Source organism: Cervus elaphus, chromosome 25, assembly GCF_910594005.1.
Source record: "Cervus elaphus chromosome 25, mCerEla1.1, whole genome shotgun sequence".
NCBI classification, from domain to species: Eukaryota; Metazoa; Chordata; class Mammalia; order Artiodactyla; family Cervidae; genus Cervus; species Cervus elaphus.
In genome coordinates, this window is record NC_057839.1 from 26,214,005 (window position 1) to 26,230,152 (window position 16,148).

General features: G+C 36.9%; 1 protein-coding gene across 3 annotated transcripts in view; it reads right to left on the reverse strand.

The window, feature by feature from the left end:
* The window catches only part of DDX4 (DEAD-box helicase 4), an 80,404-nt gene that overhangs the window by 28,134 nt on the left and 36,122 nt on the right, over positions 1 to 16,148 (reverse strand). For all 3 annotated transcript variants that reach the window (XM_043887412.1, XM_043887413.1, XM_043887414.1), the window contains 4 exons: positions 4,209 to 4,310; positions 3,185 to 3,265; positions 1,907 to 1,954; positions 26 to 73 (listed from right to left, as the gene is read on the reverse strand). In XM_043887412.1, coding sequence (XP_043743347.1) covers positions 26 to 73; positions 1,907 to 1,954; positions 3,185 to 3,265; positions 4,209 to 4,310 — 279 coding nt within the window. The remainder of the gene's footprint in view (positions 1 to 25; positions 74 to 1,906; positions 1,955 to 3,184; positions 3,266 to 4,208; positions 4,311 to 16,148) is intronic.

Sequence of the window (16,148 nt, forward strand, 5' to 3'; positions counted from 1 at the left end):
ATACCTTATCTAAAGTAAAACTTACTCTTTCCAGAGCCTGTAATTACTTCTTCATTTAAACCTTTGTAACCACCTATTAAAGAAATACACAGTGACAGTCAGTCAATATACAAGACTGTGTATATCTTTATTTTTGTTGCTTGTCTTCAAAGAGAAAAAGTTCTAAACATGGATGGTCCCTTCGAACAAATAGTATTTGAGACAATTAAGATAAATAGAAGCCTGAATATTTTAAGTTCCCTTAGCATTCACAATGCTGACTTTATGCAGGTTACAATGTTATAACATATTAGTATCTTCTTGTTTAAGCTGTTATGTCTCTTTCCTATTCCTATATTCCTCAACAAAGGAATATATTTTCTAAGAGGAACTAAAAGTCCATCTCTTTTTAGATGTCCCCACTATAACCTATAGGTTCTATGATTTGCTAGGACTCAGAATACAGTCAAAACTATGGCTGTGACTTATTACATAGAAAAGATATGGAGCAAAATGAGCAAAGGAAAAAAGGGTATGGAGAAACGCCAGAGAAGACTAGGCGCAAGCTTTTAAGAGTCACTCCCACTGGGGTCATACAGGACGAGTTGTGACAACATGCAGAAAATGTTTACCAGAGCAATTAATTAGATATTCAATATCCAGGGTTCTTATGAGGGGCTGATAAAGCAGGCAGGCACCTTCTGCCTGGCATGTACCAAATTTCCCAACTCCCAGAAGAAAAATGGGTATTCGTCATAAACCACATTATTTTACAAACCATTTAGGTACAGTGGACCACTCACACTGGTTAAGGGTGTTGAGACCCCTCCCAAAATCCAAGTTCCCAGAAGTCAGGGAAGGGTCTTGTAAGAAGGACTTTCCAAGAAGAGCAGTCAGGCCTATCATGTTAACTCTTTTCCACACACCACCTTCCTGGTTTCTAGACAAGGAGTCATTGACTGTGCCACTTTCAGGTACTATCACAAAAAGAATAAGGACTGCATTAGCTTTGAAAGGCTAACACATAGCACTTTAATATGTGCACTCTCTAATTTTTTTGTCCTGTATGTCCACAGGTCTTCAAACCCCTTTTCAAACAAGATCTAAGAATTTGTATAAAACATGGTTTAGCCATTAATAATCTTTTTCTACACTGAAGAAACCAAGAATCTGAAAGAGTGAAGCAGGGAAAAGTGGTTCAAGGGAACTGCCACTCTGAATGCTCTCAGACTAATAATGATCACAGAATTTTTCAGATATTAAACAAGCTTTATTGTTTTACTAGTCTGGAAAATATTTTAACTTTTATATGAAATTTAAGCATTTTTAACTCTGAGATTTTTTTAATAGTATAAAATTATCTATACTGAACTTTCTTTATGCCCTACACCAAGCTATCTATCTCATAAGAAAGATTATTTTAATATAAGAATCTGTAAACACAGATTACATTTCAGTCTTTAACATTTGCATGGTAACTCCCATTTTATGGTTATGTTATTTATTAAGCAGTTATTTATTGATGAATTTTAGGTGATTTTCAGTTTTCACATATGAAGCTTAAGTGAACATCCTTTTACATGTATTGAGCATATATACCTACAGTATATAACGGAACTGCTGGATTAAAGAGTAGTACTAAACAACTTGCTTCCCCTGGAGTAGGAAATGACAACCCACTCCAGTATTCTTGCCTGGAAAATCCCATGGACAGATGAGCCTGGTGGGCTATAGTCCACAGGGTTGCAGGAGTCAGACACAACACAGCAACTAAACAACAAAAGTAAACAACTTCTCCAAACTGGCCGTGCAAATGTATACTCCTCAAAGTGTGTATAAAAGCAGCAACAGTTACCTTTAACTTCAAAAATTAAACTTGGATTACAGTCATTTTAACCACTTACAGGTAAACCAAATAAGAACTCACCTCGCCCACTTCCACTACCACTTCTGCTTTGGAAAGTGTCACCATTACCTGTAAGGCATTGTTTTACAGAAATATTCAGAGGAAACACAGCTCCTCTTCAAGCACATAAAACATATAGCTATTTCTTTACAAATACTGAGTAATTTCTCAGGATTCCTAGACCCTTAACCCACCCATCTCCTAATTCTATATTTAACTAAAAACTTTTTCTCATCTGAACATTTTGCTTAAACACTTCATTTTTTAAGGCAATTTCAGGTTCACAGAAACATTAAGGGGAAAATGCAGAGACTTCCCAAATACTTCCAGTCCTCACACCTGCATACTCCACACCCCCCCGACATAATCAACACTCCCCACAAGAAAGGTATTTTGTTACAGTTGATAAACCTATACTGGCACATCATAATCACCCAAAGTCCATGGTTTACATTACAGCTCATTCATGGTACTGTACAGAGTTTTTTATGTTTGCAAAAATGCATCATGGCATGTCTCCATCATTATAGTATCATACACAGTAACTTCACTACCCTAAAAATTCTCAATGCTCTGTCTGTTCATCCCTTCCCTGAATCCCTAGCAACCATGCAATTTTTTTCACCCCTCTTCTTACAGTTTTGCCTTTTACAGAATGTCATACAGAGTTGGAATCGTACAGTATACTGTCTTTTCAGACTGGCTTCTTTCACTCAGTAGCACATATTTAGAGCTTCCCCAGTGGCTCAGCAGTAAAGAATCTGCCTGCAATGCAGGAGTCACAGGAGACGCAGGTTCAATCCCTGGGTTGGCAAGATCCCCTGGAGGAGGGCATGGCAACCCACTATAATATTCCTGCCTAGAGAATCCCATGGACAGAGGAGCCTGGTGAGCTATAGTCCATGGGGTTGCAAAGAATCTGACACAACTGAAGTGACTTAGCATGCATGCAGTACGCATTTAAGGCTCCTCCATGTCTTTTCAGGCTTGATATAGCTCATTTCTTTTTAATACCACAGTTCATTTAACTACTTTTAAACATTTCATCAACAGGATGCTTTTTTTTTTTCCCACTTTCTCCTCAAATTCCCTCAGAATCCTTTCTTTGAAACCAAAGGAAACCTCATTTTCCTTCTTCTAATTAAAAGTATAATTTATATCTCAAATTAACTGGTAGATAAGAAAGAAGGAATAATTCACAGAGCACAAAATACTTAAAAATATATATTAGGTTCAATAATCCTAGAGCTAAAAGCAAATGTGAATGATTAATATTCAGTAATAAATTCTATTTCTCACCTGCACCACTTAATGCTGATCTTCTAGAACCAAAAATGCCACCAGAGCGCTGGATCCCCTCATCTTGTTCATATCCGCTATCTAAATTTACAGATAAAAAATTTAGATTATGTTACTTTTAAAAACTTTTAAGTCATGCAGTAAACAGAAAAAAATCAATTTATGGTGCCATAAGTTAAAAAGATTCAGGATAAAATAATTAAATTTAACAGGAATCATACTGTTTTTGAAGTATCACACAGAAGGATTTTTCCATAAATTATTTCCTTCAATTATAAATTACTTTCTCAAAATTTTATTAAAATTATCTTATAAAAGTAGTCAGAGCTAATACTAGACCAAAATATGATATAAGCAAGTTAAATTACCTTTGAAAAACAGTACTGTTGCTGCCCCTCAAAATTTCACATTACATAATCTTACTGCTTATTCTCCAGAATAGCATCCCTTGGTACCCACTGCACTCAAATCAAACTTTATCAGTCTTAAATAGCAACCATGTGGATCGCTTCACTTTTAAAAAGTGACAATTCACTAATCTGCTACACACCTATTAAATCATTTTATCAATTTACGTTTTTAGTTTCACTACTCTGTTCTCCTCTGTTAAGAGAGACATGCATTCCAAAAGTGACTTCAGGAGACAGTATCTTAGCACCAAGGAAAGATGACTGGAAAAATTTAGGTAGAAAGCCACACTGATATAAGAAGGTATAATGGGAGGCTGAATCATGAGAATGCCACTTATTTGTAAGGTCAGCCATCTTTATCAAAGCTCTAAAACGCTTCACAGCATGTAATATTAAAGAACTGCATCACACAAACTTAGATTCACATATTCTCATTTAATCTATAAGGAATTATATATGTCTACAAAATAATATTTTACATAGCATAAGTGATTATGTACCAGCCATTACACTAAACCATTCTCATATAGTCATAACAAACTTATATGTGATAGGTGTTATTTTTAATAATTTCTTTAATAAATGAAGCACAGTATTTGCAATCCACTACTAACTTGGACTTCCTAGACCAAATCCTCCACGGCAACCTCGGAAACTACCTCTTCCACCTCTTCTGGACGATCCTGAAGCTTCTGAATCATTGCCGTCTTGATAACCTATAATATTAAAACACAAACACACAAACAACACAAAAACCAACAAAGAAATCTTGGGGACATGGTGGCGAAGTTAATTTAAGTCTTGCATAATTCAATGACTTTAATATTTTAAGTCATCAACAGATAATTACTAAAGAGAAATGCTGTATTTGACCTATAAATGTTCAACTTTACCAGTAAATAAATAAAAGCTATGATCTTTTTTAAAAAATCCACTATTTGCTTTGCAAACAAAACCTATAAATGACTAAAAAGAAAAAGTGACACCTATAAACACTGTGGTATTGGAGAAGACTCTTCAGAGTCCCTTGGACTGCAAGGACATCAAACCAGTCAATCCTAAAGCAAATAACTCCTGATTATTCATTGGAAAGACTGATGCTGAAGCTGAAACTCCAATATTTTGGCCACCTGATGCGAAGAATGGACTCATTGGAAAAGACCCTCATGCTGGGAAAGATTGAAAATGGGAGGAGAAGGGAACAACAGAGGATGAGATGGTTGGATGGCATCACCAACTCAATGGACATGAGTTTGAACAAGCTATGGATGTTGGTGATGGACAGGGAAGCCTGGTGTGCTGAGTCCACAGGGTCACAGACAGCCTGAGTGACTGAACTGAACTGAATGTCCTGAAAATATCAATTAAGTCTAACTGTCCTAATACATCATCTAGGATCTCTGTTGCCTTATTGATTTTCTGTCTGGAAGATTTGTCCACTAATGTCAGTGAGGTGTTAAAGTATCCTCTATTATTGTATTCCCATCCATTTCTTCCTTTAGGTCTGTTAGTATTTGTTTTCTATATTGCAGTTCAGTTCAGTTGCGCAGTCTTGTCTGACTCTTTGTGACCCCACTGGACTTCAGCATGCCAGGCATCCCCGTCCATCACCAACTCCTGGAGTTTACTCCAACTCATGTCCATCAGATCGGTTATGTCATCCAACCATCTTATCCTCTGTCGTCCCCTTCTCCTCCCACCTTCAATCTTTCCCAGCATCAGGGTCTTTTCAAATGAGTCAGTTCTTCGCATCAGGTGGCCAAAGGAATGGAGCCTCAGCTTCAGCATCAGCCCTTCCAATGAATAGTCAGGAGGTACTTGCTTTAGGATTGACTGGCTGGATCTCCTTGAAGTCCAAGGGGCTCTCAAGAGTCTTCTCCAACACCACAGTTCAAAAGCATCAATTCTTCAGCACTCAGCTTTCTTTATAGTCCAACTCTTACATCCATACATGACTACTGGAAAGACCTAGCCTTGACTAGATGGACCTTTGTTGGCAAAGTCTCTGCTTTTTAATACGCTGTCTACGTTGGTCATAGCTTTCCTTCCAAGGAGCAAGTGCCCTTTAATTTCATGGCTGTAGTCACCATCTGCAGTGATTTTGGAGCCCAGAAAAATAAAGTCAGCCACTGTTTCCACTGTTTCCCCATCTATTTGCCATGAAGTGATGGGACTGGATGCCATGATCTTAGTTTTCTGAATGTTGAGCTTTAAGCCAACTTTTTCACTCTCCTCTTTCACTTTCATCAAGAGGCTCGTTAGTTCTTCTTCACTTTCTGCCATAAGGGCGGCATCATCTGCATGTCTGAGGTTACTGATATTTCTCCTGGCAATCTTGATTCCAGCTTGTACTTCTTCCAGCCTAGCATTTCTCATGATGTACTCTGCATGTAAGTTAAATAAGCAGGGTGACAATATATAGCCTTGACGTACTCCTTTTCCTATTTGGAACAAGTCTGTTGTTCCATGTCCAGTTCTAATTGTTGCTTCCTGACCTGCATACAGATTTCTCAAGAGGCAGGTCAACTGGTCTGGTATTCCCACCTCTCAGAATTTTCCACAGTTTATTGTGATCCACACAGTCAAAAGCTTGGGCATAGTCAATAAGGCAGAAATAGATATTTTTCTGGAACTCGCGTGTTTTTTTGATGATCCAGCAGATATTGGCAATTTGATCTCTGGTTCCTCTGCCTTTTCTAAAACCAGCTTGAATATCTGGAAGTTCACAGTTCACGTATTGCTGAAGCCTGGCTTGGAGAATTTTGAGCATTATTTTACTAGCATGTGAGATGAGTCCAATTGTGTGGTAGGTTTGAGCATCCTTGGGTATTTGCCTTTCTTTGGGATCGGAATGAAAACTGACCTTTTCCAGTCCTGTGGCCACTGAGTTTTCCAAATTTGCTGGCATATTGAGTGCAGCACTTTCACAGAATCATCTTCCAGGATTTGAAACAGCTCAACTGGAATTCCATCACCTCCACCAGCTTTGCTCATAGTGGTGCTTCCTAAGGCCCACTTGACTTTGCCTTCCAGGACGTCTGGCTCTACACTATTCTGATTATCCGGGTTGTGAAGATCTTTTTTGTACCGTTCTTCTGTATATTCTTGCCACCTCTTCTTAATATCTTCTGCTTCTGTTAGGTCCATACCATTTCTGTCCTTTATTGAGCCCATCTTTGCATGAAATGTTCCCTTGGTATCTCTAATTTTCTTGAAGAGATGTCTAGTCTTTCCCATTCTATTGTTTTCCTCTATTTCTTTGCACTGATCACTGAGGAAGGCTTTCTTTCTCTCTTTGCTATTCTGTGGAACTTGAATTCTTTGGAATACTTTATTCTTACTCTATTTTATCTTATTTTATGACAGATAGGATATCTGCCATACATCTACTAATTGAACTGCATGGAAAGCTGTTAATTTCTGTATGCTGATTTCACAATCTAACACATTATGATATTATTTTCAGTGGTTGATGAACTATGTATTCTTTTGTATTTTAGAAATATATAATCAAATCATATGCTGTGCTTTCTTGTCAAGGTCCTACATCTTCAATAACATTTTTCCGATTGCACTGGCCTTCCACACAACATTAGGCAGAAACGGAGGTGGTGGAGTAGCAGGCAATGATGATGCCCCTCCTGGACTCCTTCACTGGGCCAGTGCACTGTCGCCAGCCCCAGTATGCAACTGGATCATATCTGCATACTTATTTTGAAGAACTGCCGTCGACCAATGGGAGTAGCCTCCATTGGATGCCTGGGAAGTGGTGCCCACCCCATGGAGCAGCCCACAGCCATGTAACCCCATACATTTTTATATGGTCTGTTTTTATAGTCATTCCATTCTAAATATTTCATCATTTCCACATAAATTACTATTCATAAACTGAGAAATGCAGTTCCCAATCCACAAGGGTCAGGCATCTGTTATTGATTTCTACTTTTAATGTATTTTAACAAGTACAATATGTACCTTAATAATTACAATATGGTCTATGATATAAATTCTATGATATATCTTGGGCCTTTCTTTTAGCCTTAGTAGATTTTCAAATTGTGTGTATTTTCTATATGCTGGAAAAGGATCTGTAATTTGTAATTTGGGAATGTATCACTTCAAACAAAACTATTAAATCAAGCTTAATAACTGATATTCAAATCTTATATTCAAATCTTCTGTAGTCTTACTCATTTCTAGTCTGCTCAGTCTATCAGTTTTTGAAAAATAAAATAGTTTAAAATCCTAATGGTGATTAACTGTTTAACTAGGGTTTGCACATTTTCCTTATTTCAATTTTTGCCCTATATATTTTAAGACTATGTTGTTAGATTCAAAGCATGTTCAGAACTATATCTGCCTTAGAGTCTATTTTGTCTATTTCTACATCAGCTTTGTTTAATAAGGTACTGATATTTTTTCTCTTTATTCTCAACTCTGCATTGAAAAGCTTACATAAAATTACTGATACATGTTATTTTTACTCCTATCATCTTATTTTGTGTTTTCTCTTCACTGAGCTCTTTCAATGCTTCCTGTTTTCCTTTCTGGCCTTCTATTAGATATCCCCAAAGGCTGTATTTTATTTAATGATTTTACTGACATCCTTCAATGTCACCATGGATATTGAAGCTATTATTAAAATTATTTTCAACCTAATCTCCTTCCTACAAAGTCCTCTCCTCTTTCTACTGTATTTCCTCCACTAGTAAGTTATTTTATTCTTTTTCTGATTACCCCAACATTTTACCATATTTAAGATACCTTTAATTTCAATCTATTCTCATTTTTACTAGTAAGAACTGACATAGAACTGTCTTTTCATTTGTTAAAATTTTAGTTCTTTTTTATTTCTAAATAACCCTAAAATAATCGTTATTACTAGCTCATGCAGTCAGTATGCTTTCAATTATACCAATATGCTTACGAATTTTGAAATTTTATTTATTTTTGCTCATCATTGCTTCCTACTTTCTTCCAAAGCTCAGTTTCCTTTTTACTAATATGATTTAATAGTTCTTTCCTCAATCGCCTAAAAGTATTAAACATCATCTTTACCCAAAATATTATTTCTAACACCCAAATTATCTGAAAACAGCAGCTTGGGTTCGGAGGTATTCTCCCTTAGTATTCTGAATTCTACCTTATTCTGACCTCTGTCTGCCCTTACTGAAAAAATTTATGCTGTTGACCTACTGTTCTTTTATCAGTTCAGTACAGTCTTTCAGTTATGCCTGACTCTTTGTGACCTGATGGACTGCAGCACACCAGGCTTCCCTGTCCATCACCAACTCCTGAAGCTTACTCAAACTCATGTCCATCGAGTCAGGTGACACCATCCAAACATCTCATCCTCTGTTGTCCCCTTCTCTCCCACCTTCAATCTTTCCCAGCATCAGGGTCTTTTCCAATGAGTCAGTTCTTCGCATCAGGTGGCCAAAGTACTGGAGTTTCAGCTTCAGCATCAGTCCTTCCAATGAATATTTAGGACTGATTCCCTTTAGGATTGACTGGTTTGATCTCCATGTAGTCCAAGGGACTGTCAAGATCTTCTCCAACACTACAGTTCAAAAGCATCAATTCTTCTGAGCTCACTTTTCTTTATAGTCCAACTCTCACATCCATACATGACTCCTGGAAAAACCGTACCTTTGACTAGGTGGACTTTTGTTGGCAAGGTAATGTCTCTGCTTTTTAATATGCTGTCTAGGTCATAGCTATTCTTCCAAGGAGCAACCATCTTTTAATTTCATGGCTGCAGTCACCATCTGCAGTGATTCTAGAACCCAAGAAAATAAAAGTCTGCCACTGTTTTCCCATCTATTTGCCATGCAGTGATGGGACCAGATGCCATAATCTTAGTTTTCTGAATGTTGAGCCTGAAGACAACTCTTTCACTCTCCTCTTTCACTTTCATCAAGAGGCTCTTTAGTTCCTCTTCACTTTCTGCCATAAGGGTGGTGTCATCTGTTTATCTGAGGTTATTGATATTTCCACCAGAAATCTTGATTCCAGCTTATGCTTCATCCAGCCCAGCATTTCTCATGATGTACTCTGCCTATTAGTTAAATAAGCAGGGTGACAACATACAGCTTTAAAGTACTCCTTTCCCAATTTGGAACCAATCTGTTGTTCCATGTCTGGTTCTAACTGTTGCTTCTTGACCTGCAAACAGATTTCTCAGGAGTAAGGTGGTCTGATATTCCCAGCTCTTTAAGAATTTTCCACAGTTTGTTGAGATCCACACAGTCAAGGGCTTTGGGTTTCCCTTGTGGCTCAGCTGGTAAAGAATCTGCCTTCAGTGAAGGAGACCTGGGTTCAATCCCTGGGTTGGGAAGATCCCCTGGAGAAGGGAAAGGCTACCCACTCCAGTATTCTTGCCTGGATAGGTGGATCTTTTCCCTCTGGTAGTTTTTCAAAAATTTTTTAATCTCTATAGTATTTTTTAAGGGTGTAAATTTGCTTTTATTTACCTTGCTTAAGACTCTTACACCTCATTCACTCTGGAAAACTCTCACCTATTATCTTTGAACAGTCTCCTCTCCTTCTGTTCCTATTCTATCCTCAGGAGATATTTACATATATGCCAGAATAACAGGGCTGCTTAATCTGTTTTTCATATCTGTTAATGGCTTTCATGCTGTACATTTCTGAATTTAGAGAACTTCTACAAATCTACCTTTGGATTCATTTATTCTATTCATCTGTGTTTAATCTTATTAAATTCAACATGTTTTTAACCACTGGAATCTTTTCTATAAATTCAGTTTCATTCCTTTCCAAATCTACCTTCACTGGTGGACCATTAACATAATGCATCAGTACCTCTGGTAGCTATAGCTTAATGATTCTACACAAAAATGTCACTTTTCATAATATAACATCAATATGCTTTTAAAAGTAACCTAAGTCCTTCCCATGAACTACATCCTGCATTTTGTAAGGGAGAACTGACAGTTTTGAGCAGCTCTTAAAGATGTCTGGTAACAATCTTTAGAAAAGAATGAATTTATAAATCAATTAAACTTTGATAAAAGAACATGAAAAATTTTGTTTTTTAAAAATTACTTATAAGTTTAGTGATGTTACTGAAGCTTCAATATACAAAGGTTAATTGTATTTCTTTATACTAACAAACAAAATAAAATTATTAAATAATGTGTATCACTAATAATCAGTAAAAAGAGCAAAGTAAAGGTCTCCAAATGCTGCTCCACTAAAGAACAAAATAAATTGTCAAATTAATACTTTCCAAACTGAAAATTAATCCAGGACTTGCATAAACTCAAAGAACATTAAAAAAAAAACAAAAAACAACATTAAATGCACTGGTCATAGCAAACACCATCTTCCAACATCACAAGAGATGACTCAACACATGGACATCACTAGATAGTCAACACCGAAATCAGATTGATTATATTCTTTGTAGCTGAAGATGGAGAAGCTCTATACAGTCAACAAAAACAAGACTGGGAGTTGACTATGGCTCAGACTGAACTCTTTACTGCAAAATTCAGACTTAAATGGAGGAAAGTAGAGAAAACCACTAAGTCATTCAGTATAACCTACATCAAATCCCTTACCATTATACAATAGAAGTGACAAATAGATTCAAGGGATTAGATCTGACAGACAGAGTGCCAGAAGAACTACAGACAAGGTTCACAACATTGTACAGAAAGAAGTGATCAAAACCACCCCTGAGAAAAAGAAATGCAAAAAGGCAAAATGGTTGTCTGAAGAGTCCTTACAAACAGCTGAGAAAAGAAGTAAAAGGAAACGGAGAAAAGGAAAGATATACCCATCTGAACACAGAGTTCCAAAGAACAGCGTGGAGAGATAAGAAAGACTTCCTAAGTGAATAATACAAAGAAACAGAGGAAAACAACAGAATGGGAAAAACTAGAGATCTCTTCAAGAAAATGAGAGAAACCAAGGGAACATTTCATGCAAAGATGGGCACAATAAAGGACAGAAATGATATAGACATAACAGAAGCAGAAGACATTAAGAAGAGGTGGCATGAATACACAGAAGAACACAAAAAACATCGTAATGACCGGATAACCACAATGGTGTGATCACTCACCTAGAGCCAGACATCCTGGAATGTGAAGTCAAGTGGGCCTTAGGAAGCATCACAACAAACAAAGCTAGTGGAAGTGACAGGATTCCAGCTGAGCTATTTCAAATCCTAAAGGATGATGCTGTGAAAGTGCTGCACTCAACACGCCAGCAAATTTGGAAAACTCAGCAGTGGCCACAGGATTGGAAAAGGTCAGTTTTCATTCCAATCCCAAAGAAGGGCAATGCCAAAGAATGTTCACACTACCATACAATTGCACTCATTTCACGTGCTAGCTAGGTCATGATCAAAATCCTCCAAGCATCTATTGAGATAATCATACGGTTTTTATCTTTCAGTTTGTTAATGTGGTGTATTACATTGATTGATATGTGGATATTAATGAATCCTTGCATTCCTGGGATAAAGCCCACCTGGTCATGATGTATGATTTTTTTAATATGCTGTTGGATTCTGTTTGCTAGAATTTTGTTAAGGATTTTTGCATCTATGTTCATCCGTGATATTGGCCTGTAGTTTTCTTTTTTTGTGGCATCTTTGTCTGGTTTTGGAATTAGGGTGATGGTGGCCTTATAGAATGAGTTTGGAAGTTTACCTTCTTCTGCAATTTTCTGGAAGAGTTTGAGTAAGATAGGTGTTAGCTCTTCTCTAAATTTAGGAGTATATCTTTGCTAAGAAACAAAAGACCTATACATAGAAAACTATAAAACACTGATGAAAGAAATCAAAGAGGAAACAAATAGATGGAGAAATACACTGTGTTCATGGATTGGAAGAATCAATATTGTCAAAATAAGTATACTACCCAAAGCAATCTATAGATTCAATGCAATCCCTATCAAGCTACCAACGGTATTTTTCACAGAACTAGAACAAATAATTTCACAATTTGTATGGAAAAACAAAAAACCTCGAATAGCCAAAGTAATCTTGAGAAAGAAGAATGGAAATGGAGGAATCAACCTGCCTGACTTCAGACTATTCTACAAAGCCACAGTCATCAAGACAGTATGGTACTGGCACAAAGACAGAAATATAGATCAATGGAACAGAATAGAAAGCCCAGAGATAAATCCACGAACCTATGGACACCTTATCTTTGACAAAGGAGGCAAGGATATACAATGGAAAAAAGACAACCTCTTTAACAAGTGGTGCTGGGAAAACTGGTCAACCACTTGTAAAAGAATGAAACTAGAACACTTTCTAACACCATACACAAAAATAAACTCAAAATGGATTAAAGATCTAAATGTAAGAACAGAAACTATAAAACTCCTAGAGGAGAACATAGGCAAAACACTCTCCGACATAAATCACAGCAAGATCCTCTATGACCCACCTCCCAGAATATTGGAAATAAAAGCAAAACTAAACAAATGGGATCTAATGAAACTTAAAAGCTTTTGCACTACAAAAGAAACTATAAGTAAGGTGAAAAGACAGCCGTCAGATTGGGAGAAAATAATAGCAAATGAAGAAACAGACAAAGGATTAATCTCAAAAATATACAAGCAACTCCTGCAGCTCAATTCCAGAAAAATAAATGACCCAATCAACAAGTGGGCCAAAGAACTAAACAGACATTTCTCCAAAGAAGACATACAGATGGCTAACAAACACATGAAAAGATGCTCAACATCACTCATTATTAGAGAAATGCAAATCAAAACCACAATGAGGTACCATTACACACCAGTCAGGATGGCTGCTATCCAAAAGTCTACAAGCAATAAATGCTGGAGAGGCTGTGGAGAAAAGGGAACCCTCTTACACTGTTGGTGGGAATGCAAACTAGTACAGCCACTATGGAAAACAGTGTGGAGATTCCTTAAAAAACTGGAAATAGAACTGCCATATGACCCAGCAATCCCACTTCTGGGCATACACACTGAGGAAACCAGATCTGAAAGAGACACGTGCACCCCAATGTTCATCGCAGCACTGTTTATAATAGCCAGGACATGGAAGCAACCTAGATGCCCATCAGCAGATGAATGGATAAGGAAGCTGTGGTACATATACACCATGGAATATTACTCAGCCGTCAAAAAGAATTCATTTGAACCAGTCCTAATGAGATGGATGAAACTGGAGCCCCTTATACAGAGTGAAGTAAGCCAGAAAGATAAAGAACATTACAGCATACTAACACATATATATGGAATTTAGAAAGATGGTAACGATAACCCTATATGCAAAACAGAAAAAGAGACACAGAAATACAGAACAGACTTTTGGACTCTGTGGGAGAAGGTGAGGGTGGGATGTTTCAAAAGAACAGCATGTATACTATCTATGGTGAAACAGATCACCAGCCCAGGTGGGATGCATGAGACAAGTGCTCGGGCCTGGTACACTGGGAAGACCCAGAGGAATCGGGTGGAGAGGGAGGTGGGAGGGGGGATCGGGATGGGGAATAAGTGTAAATCTATGGCTGATTCATATCAATGTATGACAAAACCCACTGAAATGTTGTGAAGTAATTAGCCTCCAACTAATAAAAAAATTAAAAAAAAATAAAAAAAATAAAAATAAAAAAAAAAAACAAAAAACAAAATTTAAAACTTTTGTGCTTCAAAGGATACCATCAAGACAGTTTAAAAAAACAACCACAGAAAGGGAGAAAATACTTGCAAATCATGTTTCTGTTAGCCCTTGTATCAAGAATATATAAAGAATTCTTAAAACAAAAAGATAAATAACCCTGATTTTTTTTAAATAGGCAAAGGAGAGCTGCTTAACATCACAGTCATCAGGAAATGCAAATCAAAATCACAATGATACAAGGATATGTTGTGCAACACAGGGGATACAGCCAACGTTTCATAATAACTATAAATGGAGTATAACCTTTAAAAGGTATGAATCACTATGTTTTGATACCTGTAATTTACATAATATTATACATCAACTATATGTCAATCATAAAAAATCATGAGATACCACTTTATATCCATTAGAATGACTATAGTCAAAAAGACCAACACTAACAAGTGTCACCAAAAGAAATGTACTTGAATGTTCAGAGGAGCAGTTTCAGAACAGTCCAAAACTGTTCATATTTACAAATTCCAAGTACCCATCATTAGCAGAACAGAACAAAAGAACACTATACAGCAATAATGATCTTCAACTGCAACCAACAATAAGACAATCTCACAACTACATTAAGAGGAAGATAGACACAAAAAGATTACATACTATGTGATTCCATTTATATTAAGTACAAAATTTTTAAAGATTTATGCTGCTAGAAGTCGGAATAGAGATTAACCAGAAGGGCAGTGCTAATGACTAAAAATAGCATGAAAGGGGTTTTTGAGGACCTAGTAATTTCTACTCCTGATCTGGGTGCTTGGGAAAACACAGAACCTAGGTGTTTTCAGTTACTGAAAAATCACTGAGCTGTATACATTTATGACATATGCACCTACCTGTTCCTGTATGACATCATACTTCAACATAAACTTAGATACAGTTCTATTTACACACACCTCTGTATTTACTGAGTGACCACTGTGTCACACACAAATTTTCTACCTTCAAATGTATACATCTAAAGAAAATGGCAATCAGGGACACCCTACTAGTCAACAAGCCAGGATCAAGCACAAAGAGCTACAACTGGCTTTTCACTGCTTCACTTAAATATGAATTAAAATGATTTAAAGAAAACTAAATAGTAAGATAGTCACTGTTCTGCATAAAATCAAAAATTTTAAATAAGAGCTATGTTTTAGGAACATTAGTGTCAAAACTGCTTGCTAAAGGGGGAAGGAGAGCAATGTTCAGAGGAGTCTGTTTCTTAGCTGAATGTCTGCCCCATCATTGCAGGACCCCCTGCAATTGCCATTAAAGACTCAACTTATGAGATAAATAAGCCATCCCTCCTTCACCACCAAATTCCTACCCCCCTCACAACTCAACCAAGGCTACACTGAAATCCACAGCAAGTCTCAGCTTCACTAGGAAGGCCTGCTATTCAATGATCTATTCAATGAGCCAATCATCTAGTAGGCAAGGGAAAAGGATATCCCCAAGTTGCAGCAAAAACTATGATGTATCTAGTGATAGAACTAAAGTTCTATCATGTTTGCACACTTATAGCAATTTTATAAGTTCACTGTGGTTTTTCGTGGGTATTGTTGCTATTTTAACATGTCTGCCTATCGATAATCCAGAACTGAGCATGATAATTTTTATACCATCTCACCTAAAGTAGAGGCAGGATTAGCAAGTATGGTAATTAATCTACAATTTCTCCATTCCCCCATATCTCCAATGTTCCTACTCAGAGACAAAGACATCCCAGTTTATCTATACCATGACTGACCAAGATTCACACAGTCCCACCTTTTGTACTTCATAGAACACTCTAGAGGTCTTAGGAAAAGACAAATCCAGTGACAGGAGAGACACCTACTGAATATTAACTCAAATATTAACAGCATAAAGGATATGC